A 15,072-nucleotide genomic window follows, 5' to 3' on the forward strand; every position below is an offset into this window, starting at 1 on the left:
ACTCTTTCTTAAAAATACAAACATTTAATGAATCCAGTCTTGGTGTAAAAATTCCAAACACTAGAGATGTATTTTGAGTAAGTACAGTTCTCCCCTCATTCCACACCCAGTGTCACCACCAAGTCTCTTTCTCTTCCCTTTAGGTTACTTTCCCTTCTTACCCACAGAACAGTCAGTGCTGGTGTAATCCATACTGATATTTTCAGACCAGATTAACTGGAAAGCATTTACACACGTAGCTGTCATAATGAGCGGCAAATGAATTCACCATAGTAGTATGAAGAAAAAGAATTTAAAATAACTTAGGGCAGTATTTAAGAATCTTGCCCACATATTGTTAGCAAACTTAAACTGATTTCAAAGTTTTGACTTAAAGAAAATTCAACATAGTAAAATTGAAATAACTTTACTGTTTTTAGGGAACATTACTACAGCAACCAGATGATCGTGCAACTACTACATCACTTTCTTGGAAACGCGTAAAAGGATGCAAATCTAGTGAACAGAATGGAATGGAGCAAAAGACAATTATTTTAATACCCTCTGGTTAGTTTATTCTTTCTGCCCTTGAACATCACAAAGAGAATTAAAATATATGAAACTTTTATTTAGGAGCTTTATTGCAATTGAGAGTGATTTTCACTCCTTAGCAGGATTAAAAAGTAAGGTTGCATTTTATTTGATCAGTAATAGCTATTTCAAGATGGAACTATGAATTTTTAGTAATTATCTTTGATCTGAGTCTGTGTGCTATCAATATTGAATAGAAGCTGAAACTTGCACATTTTAATGCCTTTTTCTAAATTGGTTTATCACGCCTTTGTGCCTTCAAGGTATCCTTTAAACATTTGTGACATAGCACCAGTAACAATTTTTTGCACTTTGTTGTTTACATGATTGTGGTTTTGCCTAATAGACTAAAACCCTTCTAGCGCTTATTTGCCTTATTTTCCCCAATACCTAGTGCATAGCGGCTGTTTAATAATGTTCATGGATTAGATGAATAAATACTTAAGTATCTTTGTTTTTCAGATTTAGCATGTAGACTGCTGGGGCAATCAATGGATGAGAGTGGATTACCACAGCTGACCAGTTATGATTGTGAAGTTAATGCTCCTATACAAGGCAGCAGAAACCTACTGCAGGGTGAAGAATTACTCAGAGCTTTGGATCAAGTTAACTGAGCTTTTTCATAATCTCATTCCTTTTTTTGGACACTGGTGGCTCATTACCTAAAGCAGTCTATTTATATTTTCTATATCTAATTTTAGAAGCCTGGCTACAAATACTGCACAAACTTGGTTAGTTCAATTTTGATCCCCTTTCTACTTAATTTACATTAATGCTCTTTTTTAGTATGTTCCTTAATGCCAGATCACACACAGCACATTTTCACAGTTCTTTGGTATTTAAACCATTGCATTGCAGTAGCATCATTTTTAAAATGCACCTTTTTATTTATTTATTTTGGGCTAGGGAGTTTGTCCCTTATCGAATTATTTTTAATAAGATGCCAATGTAATTTTTTTTTAAGAAGGCAAGTAACCTTTCATCATGATGAGTTTGAAAAATTTTTACTCAGTTTTTTTCACATTTTACATAAACAGTAATGATTTGCCAGCAGTACATGGTAGCCACAATTGCACAATATATTTTCTTAAAAAAATACCAGCAGTTACTCATGCAATATATTCTGCATTTATAAAACTAGTTTTTAAGAAGAAATTTTTTTTGGCCTATGAAATTATTAAACCTGGAACATGACATTGTTAATCATATAATAATGATTCTTAAATGCTTGTATGGTTTATTATTTAAATGGGTAAAGCCATTTACATGATATAGAAAGATATGCATATATCTGGAAGGTATGTGGCATTTATTTGGATAAAATTCTCAATTCAGAGAAATGATCTGATGTTTCTGTAGTCACTTTGCCAGCTCAAAAGAAAACAATACCCTATCTGTAGTTGTGGAAGTTTATGCTAATATTGTGTAATTAATATTAAACCTAAATGTTCTGCCCACCATGTTGGTATAAAGGTATTTTGAGCAGATTGTGAACAAGAAAAAAATCATGCTTTGTTAGCAAAATTGCCTAGTATGTTAATTTGCTCGAAATTTGATGTTTGGTTTTATGCACTTTGTCGCTATTAACATCATTCTGTTTTCATATAGATTTCAATAATTGAGTAATTTTAGAAAAGCATTATTTTAGAAATATATAGTTGTCACAGTAAACATCTTGTTTTTCTATGTGCATTGTACAAATTTTTCATTCCTTTTGCTCTTTGTGGTTGGATCTAACACTAACTGTATTGTTTTGTTACATCAAATAAACATCTTCTGTGGACCAGGCCCCCTTTGATCAGCTTTTATGTTAAAATAATATTTGCTTTAACACCTCCAACTCATAATATTGTTTACCAACAGTTTAAGTATTTTATGAATATTACATTACTCTTGTTTATTTCTACATTTATCGTATTGCCATCACCTTAAGTTATACTGTGTCCCTAAATGTAATGTTAAATAATAACAAACCGTAATGTTCCACTGTGAAAAGTATGCTTTTAGAAACTTGTCATTTATGAACCTTTAATTTATTAAAGTAAAACAGAATTTTAATGTTCTAATATGAATGGGATGAATGAAGCAAATCCTGAACATTATAGTTACATAATGTTGTAAGGGCTAGAAAGTTCCTCTAAAGCAGCGGTCCCCAGCCTTTTTGGCACCAGGGAACGGTTTCATGGAAGACAGTTATTCCACGGATGGGGGTAGGGGGTGGTTTCGGATGATTCAAGCGCATTACATTTATTGTGCCCTTTATTTCTATTATTACATTGTAATATATAATGAAATAATTATGTAACTCACCATAATGCTGACAGGAGGAGCAGCTCAGGCGGTAATGCGAGCGATGGGGCGCGGCTATAAATACAGATGAAGCTTCGCTTGCTCACCTGCCGCTCACCTCCTGTTGTGGGCCCGGTTCCTAATAGGCCAGGGACTGGTACTAGTTTGTGGCCCCGGGGGTTGGGGACCCCTGCCCTAAAGATTTCCAATCTATTGTCACTCACAGATAAAGAAATTTAGACCTCAAATGATAAAGGATTTGTCCAAGCCTTAAAGGTAATAAGTGGCAGACTGAAGATTTAAACTTAGGTCTTCTGACTCTAATATGAAACTAGAAAAACGTTTCTTTGTTTTTGTCTTAATGATACTGTATATTTAAAATTTTTTAAATAGCTTTTTTTCCTATATTTTTAAAATGAAATAGCATTATTTCTTTTATGATTATAAAAGTAATACATTCCCACTTAAAATTTAAAGAATCAGACTGCACAAAAAGATATAATAAGAGACAGTGAATCCCTGCTCCTAGAAGTAACAGCAAATTATTTTTATGGACAAATTACATAGGCAGTGCCAGAGCCTTAAGCCCTGTATCCTGAGGTTAGAGGAACAAAATATCCTAGACAAAATTAAGCCACACATCTTAGGAGGCTGTTTTTATCTTAGAATGAAGAAAATCTGATTACAATTACATGAAAATATGGGAACAAAAGTTTACAATATTAAGACTCAATCTAAGTTTTTAGGGGCATATGCATATTTCACTGCAAATACTATGATCCAAAGTGCTTCTGCATTTAATTACAGATAATACTAGAGGTGGTATTTTAGAATAAAGTAGTTGCTTAATATTCCCAGGTTGAAATTTAAAATTCTGCCCATTTTGTTAGCAAATTAACTTAAGCTGAAATCTAGAAGTTTATCGTTTTCAATTATTAGTTAATGGTCAGATCTGTAAGGACCACGAGTAGGAAAATGACTTGTGGAGCAATGATTTAGATGAGAAAGCCACTTTAAAGGATGGTAAAGCTGGGAGAAAGCAAGTATCCACCCCTTGGTCATTCAGAAAATAAGTCCCCTGGAGTGCTTGAAGCTGTTTTAAATAGCAGAACCAGCCTTTCCTCCCAGCATTGTGCCAGCCTCTTTGAGACCGTAACAAATGTCTTTATAATGCCTTTAGCCAAGTATAGCTCTACCCCAGCAGCTACAGTCCAGTATTGTCTCCCTTCCTGATGAATGCCTATCCTTCTTCCTCTGGCAGTGCTGTGAGTGAATGACCAGTGACAGTCCAGTATTATTTTCACATCTGAAAAAAGTATGGCAAAGGAGCTTAGTGTATTTTGTTCATTTGTTCTAAGCCTCACTATTAACTCTGGAACTGAAAAAGATTTCCCCAGGGAGCCTACCATTGGTAGGTACAACTTCTTTTAGATTAGGAGTTAAAATGAATCTAATGTCTTTAAGTGCTATATGCTAGACTTTGTGCTAAGCATTTTGCATGTTATCTCACAATCTTCAAAAAAACACTATGAAATAGTACCTGTATCTCATTTTGTAGATGAGAAAACAGTCTTGGAGAGATGGCCTATGATTCAGAGTGTCTGAGCTGGTGAAGTGCTAGCCAGTCCAGTAGAACCTTACCCCTTTTCCCATTAACTGTTTAAATGGCAAACAGAAAGCAATGAGGATGTAGGGAACTGAGGGTGGGTGTCCCTTGATGGTAATGAAATCATAGAGGACACTGAGGGGATGTTTTATGAGAGGAATGGCAAGGCAAATGTAAATGAATAAAAGAGGTGTTCTGGTGCTATTTAGTGGGTTTTGAGTTTGAGCTAGAGATTTCGGTGTGTTGTTATGGAGACATTAACTCAGGTAAATGAGGTGGTATATGAAATGCACGTTGATAAACTATAAAAGGCCAGATGAATATATGGTATGGTTCTGTCAGCGCTGTTTGATTTAATAGCATGCTAGACACGTTTATTTTCTTTTAAGTTTGTATTAACCTCACAACTACCATTCTAAAGTTTGATTTCCCCCTACAACCTCTAAAATGCAAAAATGATGAACTTAAAGTTACTGGCTTTGCAGAAACCTCAACATTCCAAAAGTTCAAATTTCCAGTGTAGCAATGTCAAGAACAAGTTGCACATAATACAAAATCTTTTTTTTTTAACGATGTTTGGTTAAATAAAACCTTTGCAAACATGTTGCTATGTGGAACCAGCAAAAATGTAAAAAAAAATTTTACTGGGGTGTTTTTTAAGTCTGCCACTAACCACTTTGCTCATATTTCCTCCCTTTAAATAGCGCTGAGCCTGTTGTCCCAGATCATTTTACAGAGAATTAGTTCAATCTGTAGGATGTGAAATGAAATAGTCTCCCTGTAAAACAAAAACTACACCTTACCTCTACCCTCCTATGAACACCTTCGGAGCTTTGTTGTGTTCACATCTTTCAGAGGTTTGGACATAATTTTTATTCTTACCTGTAGTGGACGGTATTATCCAAGACGCTGCTCAGACACCCGATCTCCTTGTACTATTTAATTTCTTTTATTCCTTTGTCTTGGCTCCATTCCGGCACGGAGAGGAAAGACAGGTGCCTGAGAGCGGCAGTGATGAGACCCTCAGCGGGGAGAAGAGCAAGGATGCGGAAAGGACCGGCACCACTCCTGTCCCTGGCGCCCTGGTGCCTACATGATGACGATGTGAAATGTGAGCCGCCCGGAGAAACTTCTCCAAAGCCCGCTCGCCGCGCTTCAGGCCACGCCCCAGTACGTGCTGGGGCTCAGCACCGCAGCCCCGGCCCCGCCCGCGGCCGGGCACTGGGGGCCGGCGCGAGGCGGCAGGAGTGCTGCGTGTGGCTGCTGCTCCGGGCTCCCGCCTACGTGTGGAAGCGCATGTGGAGGCACCGCCCCGCCCGGCTTTAGAATGCGCGCGCGCGCGCGCGGACGGAAGGGCCGTAGGGGGCTCGTGGGCCCCGAGCTGCCCTTTGTCTTCCGTGATCTGCTCGCTTCGGCTGCCAGCCCTTCCTGAAACTTGGCCGTTTTGGATGTTGGAGTTTGAGGGGCGGGGGGAGATTTGAGGGAAGGAGAAGTGAAGTGTTGCCGTAGGTAGAGCTGTCTTCCGAACTCCCAAGCAGATGCTTTGGAGTGTTAAGCTGTGCTCTGTAGAACAGAGAAATGTCGAGGCGTCGCCTAACAGATTGCGTAGGTACGCAACAGTTTTAAAAGATTAGTGCTATCTACTAATCTTATCAAAAACAGAGACGTTGTGTGTACATTTCAACATATTACCCCTAAGGCACTCAGAGGCTTCGTTTATTTTAAATAAAGCACTTTGAGATATGCTTGATTAAGTAATTAAATGGAAACTTTAGCTGCCCCGGGTGGGTTTTAATTGTTGTTGGTTTGTTTTGTTTTTTTTGCTTGTTGTGTTTTTTGAATTTATTGTGTGTCTGCACCCTGAGAATCCTTTGGGAGAAGATAATCTTTTTGGAAAGAAGGGAGGTGAGTTTGGAAAACAGAAAAGCTTGGGACATTAAATTTAGTCTCCTGTAATTAGGTTATGATTGCGCAGTTTGTTGTAAAGTACGGAGCCAGGTATTGTTTAGAATAAATAACCTAGCTTTTGTATATACACAGCTGACTACATCTTATATTTTATTTTAAATTGTTTTTTTTTTTCAGGAAAATTCATTGTTCATGTTTTCGCAGATGGAATTTCCTAAAAAGTAAGACATTAAAAATTCTCTTTTAATTTTAACATTTAAAACAAGTGGCCGAGGTGTTCTAAATATTTTTTTCCTAATAAAAACTGAACTGTAGCCTCAGTCACCGTGTTTGTGCTTAATTAGATAGGTGTTATTTAGGGGGAATACTACAACTCTTTTGGTCTTCTGGATGCTTAATAAATCATCGTAAGCTGGTGATTCCTCACGGAGGAGAGCAGGCCAGGGGACTGGAGGACTGGGGTTCTTTAATGTTTATCACAAAAGCATGTTTTTAAACTGAGAAACATCATATATAGCCTGACAAGTAGTCTAGGACGCTGTTAAGTCATATTTTTTAGAGATCTTTGAAATATTAAAACATGAAGAAACATTTTTATGTAGAGATCCTTTCCATATATTTCTGAATAATATTACTGGCTCTTTAAAACGGCTTTTTTTTTTTTTTTTTTTTAATGGTTCCACACACAACTGCTTATGACATACTCTAATAGGAGTACTGGACAAGCTTTGGGGTAAGCCATTATAAGCTGTTGCCTAATTCTCCAGCCTACTGGTAGAGTATTTAAAGCAAAAACCTAACTGAAGTAAGCTACGAACATCGCAAATTAGAGAGGAGCCAGCACAGCCTGGGTAGGTTCTTTTCCTCTTTGTAGGCAAATTCAACTGCAAGTATTTGCCATCCCTGTGAACTTCACCTTTAGTCCTTCTGCTTTCTTACTTCTCTTTCTTTTTTTCAACGTTCTGTGCTCATTTATGCATGTCTTATCTCCCCTACCAAACTTAGTTCCTTCAGAGTGAGGTTCCCATCTGATTCATCTTTGATTGTTCCTAAAAGCTTGCACTCTGCTTGCACAACGACAACTCACAAGATTGAAGGTAGGAGAGGATCTTGTGTGACAGAGACCAGAGAAGAAATGATCAGAGGAATGGAATGGGGAAAACAGGACCATTTTCTAGCTCTTCCAATGAAATCCATTTATTCAAAGAACAATTACTGAGGGTTGACTGAGTCTAAGATGTTTGTGATGTTTTGAATGTTTGTGGTCCCTCAGAATTCATATGTAGAAATCTTACCTCCAAGATGATACAGTATTCGGAGGTGGGGACTTTGGGAGGTCAATTAGGTCATGAGGGTGGAGCCTTCATGAATGGGATTTGTGCCCTTGTTGAAGAGGCTACAAGAGCTCCATCGCCCCTTTGTCCAAGTGAGTATACAATGAGAAGTTAGGAATCTGCAACCGGGAATAGGGCTCTCACCAGCTAGCACTAACCGTGATAGTATTCTGGTCTTGGACTTACAGACTCTAGAACCATGAGGAGTAAACTACCCAGTTTATGGTGTTTTGTTTTAGCAGCTTGAACAGACTAAGACAGGGTTATTCTGAGACCTGTAGGTGATAGAAATATTCTAGAATGTGGTGCCTGCTATCAATGGGTTAATTCCCATTCTACGAGGTTCTAACACGTTCAGCTATAATTGGGCAAACACAAGTGAAGTTTGTATTGGTCATTAAAGATGTTCCAAGTCATCATTACCTAGAGTTATTACCAAGGTAATAACTCAATATCATCATCATTACCTCGAGTTACCTCTAGCTTGATAGTCCATGTCCAGGCCAGACTGCTCCCCACAGGCACGTCAAGTTTGGCCTCTCAAAAACTAACTCCTCATATTACTCAGCCATAAAAAGAAACGAAATTGAGTTATTTGTAGTGAGGTGGATGGACCTAGAGTCTGTCATATGGAGTGAAGTAAGTCAGAAAGAGAAAAACAGATACCATATGCTAACACATATATATGGAATCTAAAAAAAAAAAAAAAATGGTTCTGAAGAACCTAGGGGCAGGACAGGAATAAAGATGCAGACATAGAGGATGGACTTGAGGACACGGGGAGGGGGAAGGGTAAGCTGGGACGAAGTGAGAAAGTAGCATGGACATATATACACTACCAAAGGTAAAATCGATAGATAGCTAGTGGGAAGCAGCCGCATAGCACAGGGAGATCAGCTCAGTGCTTTGTGACCACCTAGAGGGGTGGGATAGGGGAGGTGGGAGGGAGACGCAAGAGGGAGGAGATATGGGGGTATATGTATATGTATAAATGACTCACTTTGTTATACAGCAGAAACTAACACACCACTGTAAAGCAATTATACTCCAATAACGATGTTAAAAAATAAAATGATGAAAAAAAGTAAAATCCTAAAAAAACAAAAACTAACTCCTCATATGCCCTCCAAATGGCTCTTCCTCCTGCATCACCTGCTCAGTGAATGGCGCCACCCAGTCTCCAAAATCAGAGCCCTAGACAAAACTTGTCACTTTTACCCTTATCCACCACAACCAGTCTGATGCTGTCCTTTTCTTAAATGTTCATTATGGAAACTTTTGAACATGTACAAAAGTAAATAGAATAGTATAATGATGTCAAAGTGTCTCTGCAGTTTGGGTTCTTGGGGAAGTAGACTCCAAGATGGAGATTGCAGGACATTTATCAGGGCATGTTTTAAGGAAAAATACGTGGACAGGAAAAAGCAGAAGTGGGCAGAGGGAGAAACTGAGCTGAGATGCAGTCCCAGCAGAGGCTTTCCGCAGCCACATGGGAGGTGTGGACCTGGGATAGCCCTTGAGAAGGGTACCAAGTTACAGAGAGGGCTGAGGCCCCTACAGTGATCAGTCATTGAATGTGGGCTGCCCTGAGAAGAAATGACCTTTAATGAGGGCGCTTTTCTTCCCGCTGAGACAACCCCCAAGCAGGACTGACAGCTGAGGACCACCTGCTGCTACACTCCAGCAGCCAGAGAGTAAGTCATTCCTGAGACATCTGGGTGCCTTATCCAGCATCAGCCGCAGTACCAGCTTCAAAAATCTCAACTCGTGGCTTTTTTCATCAGTACCTTTATGCATCCCTCCCTTCCCCACCCATTATTTTGAAGCAAATTCTAGACATCATATAATTTAATTTGTAAATAATTCAGTATGTATCTCTAAAAATTATATTGTTTTTTCTGACATACCTCAATACTATTATTACACCTAAAACTTTAACAGTAATGCTTTTAGTATTATCAAATCGTCAAAGTGAGTGACACAGTCTTTTTTTTTTTCTAGGTATTTAATTTACACCATTCTCTACATGTCCACTAATACAGCCTCATCCTTTCTTGCCTGGGTTTCCTATACCTCCCCTGTTATCTGCCCCATCCCTGCTGCACTGCACTGTTGCTAAACCAATCTTCCTAAAACAAAACTATGGTTATGTTATTTCCATACTTAAAAATTCTGAATGTAAAATAGTAATTGTCCTTGAGGGGTGGAGTATCAGAAGACTTTTACTAGTAATAAATTCTGTATCTTTATAATATTGTATAGGAAATATGATTACTTCTGTTAACAGAAAAAAACATTTAAAAAAATATTCATAGCTATTGATTGTCTTTAGCTAATAGTTCAAATGCTTTTATATTTGGTATTAAGTCCAAAACTGAGGATCTGATACACACACACAGAGAGAGAGAGAGAGAGAGAGAGAGAGAAACACCAGACCTCTAGACCAGAGAACAGACCATTTATTATTCATAGAGCTTGTTAATTCTGGTTCCCTGGTGCCCCAGTTGCCCACAGGCTACACAGTGAGGGCCAGATAGTCACCTGTATATGCAGCAGGGTTTGTACCACAAGAAAGGAACCCTCAAATTATGAGACTTGGAGCTTACATGCAGCAGCTGGCACATCTGCCCATCTAAGGAATGTAAACAAATTTCTCTGTGGGGAGGGGAGAAAGGAGGGTCTCTATCTTTCCTTTACAGCCTTGAAATGCAAGCAAATGGCTCCAGGGGAGATAAGTTTCTAAACCTCTTCAGAGTTTTCTGTCTTTAGGACTTATATTCAAGCATCTTCACACAGAAGGCTCAGAATGTACAAAAGAACACTAAGAATTTCAGGGGTGGGGGGGAATCTCCCAGCACAAAGCGTTCCAGACCTTGGGATCTCCTGCCTATTTTTCCAAATATTACAACTTCTTTCTTTTGCATCCAGTGCTGCAGTGATAAAACTTCCTAACATTCTCTCTTCTTCTTTGTGCAATTGCACTTGCTTTTTTTCTGCATCAGCAGCACTCTTCCTATTTTCATCTTCATCTTCTTAATTCTTTCCCTGATTTTTCACAATTCAGTTCTACTTTAGAAAGCTTATCCTCTCAGGGACTGGTTAGGAGTTTCTCCTAGGTGTTCCCATGTTGTGCTGTGCTCACCTCTTTCATATTTATCACACTAAAATTTTAATTATCTTCTTGAGGTGAGTTGTTCTACATTAGATGGTTGAAAACCTGAGTTGCCTTTAAATGCATCCCCAGGAAAATGGCAGTACGAGGAGCCCTATGGACTTACTACCCCGTGAAACAACTATAACTGGTGAAAATTTTAGACAACAACCATTTAAAGTTTCTTGAAATTGTTTGAAGGGAATACAGCAGATGAAGAAACAGTTCAAGAAAACCTACTAAATCTTGGTAGGGACAGCAAGAGTCAGTGGCACCTGAGCCATGACCTGCTGCTTCCCCCACCCTGTTCAGTATGACAAAAGCTCCACTCTGGGTGGGCATGGCCAAGAAGGTGGAGCTCACTCTTCCCCCAGATCTCAGTAAAAATGCTATGGATCTCCCTGGGAGAGCCAAGCTGCCAGCATTTCTCATCCTCCTTAGCTTCATGTTGCAAACATTAAATTCCAGATAAGTATGTCCTACAGATTGGAGAGATTAGGAACTCCTTTCTTCCTTTCAGACACTATTCATAGGACAGAGGCCCTATCCCAGATTCAGGAGGCTATGAGTGCTGGGACCCCAGTCACCCTCGCCCCAGCTCACACAGCTCACATGGGGGTTCCATGCCAGGAGAGGCAGCTTGAGAGGCAGAAGCTAATGCCCCCTTCCAGAACCCTGCTTATAAAGCAGGGGTATCACTCTGAAAGACATGGCACACAGTCCCCATTCCCAGCTTGAGCATTGGCTCAGAGATTTTGCCCAGGGGGAGAGAAGAGTCCACTAAAACAGAGACCTCTGAAGTTCTCCCCAGAGGAACTGATTTTATTTGGAAGAGTGTGAGAAAAGTCAAACTTCAAGGTGCTCTTGAAAACAATGCATATTTTGGTGGCAAGTAATTAAGAGGAGGCTGGTAGCTCCATGCAGCAAGAAGCTAAACTGCAGACTAGCTAGTTTACCAGAGAGAGCCCGAGAAAGAGACAACTAAGAAGAGCCCTCTGGGATCAGAACAAACCTCAAGACTGCATTCAATGGCCATCTCTGCAAAGGAACCTAAATATAATTGAACTCCGAAGCAGTTCATGCCCCAGGACATTGTCAAAAGCAGTAGAACATTGTCAAAAGCAGTAGAACAATCAGCTGGCATTTAGTGGAGTCTACTAGCTGGGTGTGATAGCAAAAGAGGCAGACAGCTTAACAGAAAGACCAGGGAAAGAGACAAAGAGAGCCCTGCTAAAACCACTATCATCACACTGTGGCTGTGTGCATAGGCTCAGGGAATTGATCCACATGCAGGAAAAATTATAAAACTTTATTGATGATGCTAAAGATTACTTAAATACCTATAGGATAGGGAGACTCAATATGATAAAAATGTTATCCTTCTCAAAGTGACATGGACTTAATGCAATTCAATCAAAATCCCAATGGTACTATTAGAGAAATTCGACAAGTTCAATTTAAAATTTATATGAAAAGCAAAGGTCCAAGAACAGTCAACATACTCTGGAAGAAATATAGCAGAGGGAGGAACACTCCCAAACTCATTCTACAAGGCTACCATCACCCTGATACCAAAACCAGACAAAGACGTCACAAAGAAAGGAAACTACACACCAATACCACTGCTGAACATATGTGCAAAAATCCTCAACAAAATACTAGCAAACAGAATCCAACAGCACATTAAAAGGATCACACATCATGATCAGGTGGGGTTTATGCCAGGAATGCAAGGATTCTTCAATATACACAAATCAATCAATGTGATAAACCATATTAACAAATTGAAGGAGAAAAACCATATGATCATCTCAATAGATGCAGAAAAAGCTTTTGACAAAATTCAACACCCATTTATGATAAAAACCCTCCAGAAAGTAGGCATAGAGGGAACTTACCTCAACATAATAAAGGCAATATATGACAAACCCACAGCCAACATCGTTCTCAATGGTGAAAAACTGAAACCATTTCCTCTAAGATCAGGAACAAGACAAGGCTTTCCACTCTCACCACTATTATTCAATATAGTTTTGGAAGTTTTAGCCACAGCAATCAGAGAAGAAAAAGAAATAAAAGGAATCCACATTGGAAAAGAAGAAGTAAAGCTGTCACTGTCTGCAGACGACATGACACTATACATAGAGAGTCCTAAAGATGCTACCAGTAAAATTCTAGAGCTAATCAATGAATTTGGTAAAGTAGCAGGTTACAAAATTAATGTACAGAAATCTCTTGCATTCCTATACACTAATGATGAAAAATCTGAAAGAGAAATTAAGGAAACACTCCCATTTACCACTGCAACAGAAAGAATAAAATACATAGGAATAAACCTACCTAAGAAGACAAAAGACCTGTATGCAGAAAACTATAAGACACTGAGGAAAGAAATTAAAGATGATACCAACAGATGGAGAGATATACCATGTTCTTGGATTGGAAGAATCAATATCGTGAAAATGACTCTACAACCCAAAGCAATCTACAGATTCAAGGCAATCCCTATCAAACTACCAATGGCATTTGTCACAGAACTAGAAAAAAAATTTCACAAATTGTATGGAGACACAAAAGACCCCGAATAGGCAAAGCAACCTTAAGAAAGAAATACGGAGCTGGAGGAATCAGGCTCTGGGACTTCAGACTATACTACAAAGCTACAGTAATCAAGACAGTATGGTACTGGCACAAAAACAGAAATATAGATCAATGGAACAGGATAGAAAGCCCATAGATAAACCCACGCACATATGGTCACCTTATGTTTGATAAAGGAGGCAAGAATATACAATGGAGAAAAGACAACCTCTTTAATAAGTGGTGCTGGGAAAACTGGACAGCTACATGTAAAAGAATGAAATTAGAACACTCCCTAACACCATACACAAAAATAAACTCAAAATGGATTAAAGACCTAAATGTAAGGCCAGACACTATAAAACTCTTAGATGAAAACACAGGCAGAACACTCTATGACATAAATCACAGCAAGATCCTTTTTGACTCACCTCCTGGAGAAATGGAAATAAAAATAAACAAATGGGACCTAATGAAACTTAAAAGCTTTTGCACAGCAAAGGAAACCATAAACAAGACGAAAAGACAACCCTCAGAATGGGAGAAAATACTTGCAAATGAAGCAACAGACAAAGGATTAATCTCCAAAATTTACAAGCAGCTCATGCAGCTCAATATCAAAAAAACAAACAACCCAATCCAAAAATGGGCAGAAGACCTCAACAGGCATTTCTCCAAAGAAGATATACAGATTGCCAACAAACATATGAAAGGATGCTCAACATCACTAATTATTAGAGAAATGCAAATCAAAACTACAATGAGGGGGCTTCCCTGGTGGCGCAGTGGTTGGGAGTCCACCTGCCAATGCAGGGACATGGGTTCGTGCCCCAGTCTGGGAAGATCCCACATGCCTCGGAGCGGCTAGGCCCGTGAGCCATGGCCGCTGAGCCTGCGGGTTCGGAGCCTGTGCTCCGCAACGGGAGAGGCCACAACAGTGAGAGGCCGCGTACCGCAAAAAAAGAAAGAAAGAAAAAAAGAAATTGCAATACCATTTTAATAAAGTTCAAAATCAACCACAACTAAACAATATATTGTTTAGAGATCCGTACACGTGTGATGAAATATTTACAAGAGAATGGGAAACAAAATAAGGTGGTCATTACCAAACTAATGGCAGAGGCAGGAGAATAGGTTAGAGGAGGAATTTAGAGATTGATGTGATGGGTGTTGGTCATGTTCTGGTTCCTATACAGGTAGAAGGTACATACGTGTTTGTATTCCTGCTATGCTTTTTACTCAGACATGTTACGTAAGTTTTCCTGTAATGCATATTACACAAAATTTTTTTTAAAAAAAGATCAATATCAGGAAAGTTAAGTGAGTTGAACCTCATCTACATACAGAAAGCCCTTGTGATTCTTGGATATCTCTCCTAAAGAATAAGAATAGCATGACATGCAATCAGAGAAATAGTGAAAGGTACAAAATACTACTTGATAGCTAGCTCCTTAGAGAAGCTAGGAGATGGTGTGTACACACAAGACCAATTCAACCAAATAATCAATTAAGTATATATAAAGCCGATACAGTACTTTCTGCTAAGTACTGTGCTAGATTGTGGTGGTGCTGGGGAGATGTTTACAAAGCTTCTCAAGAGTGGCTGCAGAAGACTGTCAGCGATACAACGAGAG

General features: G+C 39.0%; 1 protein-coding gene across 3 annotated transcripts in view; it reads left to right on the forward strand.

Annotated features, from left to right (window-relative positions):
• The window catches only part of HIF1A (hypoxia inducible factor 1 subunit alpha), a 41,959-nt gene extending 39,600 nt beyond the window's left edge, over nt 1–2,359 (forward strand). For 2 of the 3 annotated variants that reach the window (XM_007471700.1, XM_007471699.1), the window contains exons 14-15: nt 420–546; nt 1,033–2,359. In XM_007471700.1, the coding sequence (XP_007471762.1) occupies nt 420–546; nt 1,033–1,184 (279 nt within the window). In that variant the 3' untranslated portion in view covers nt 1,185–2,359. The remainder of the gene's footprint in view (nt 1–419; nt 547–1,032) is intronic. The other variant, XM_007471701.1, reaches the window with a different exon arrangement.
• The last annotated feature ends 12,713 nt before the right edge of the window (nt 2,360–15,072 follow it).

Source organism: Lipotes vexillifer, unplaced genomic scaffold (assembly GCF_000442215.2).
Source record: "Lipotes vexillifer unplaced genomic scaffold, Lipotes_vexillifer_v1.1 scaffold531, whole genome shotgun sequence".
In the NCBI taxonomy this organism is placed as follows: domain Eukaryota; kingdom Metazoa; phylum Chordata; class Mammalia; order Artiodactyla; family Lipotidae; genus Lipotes; species Lipotes vexillifer.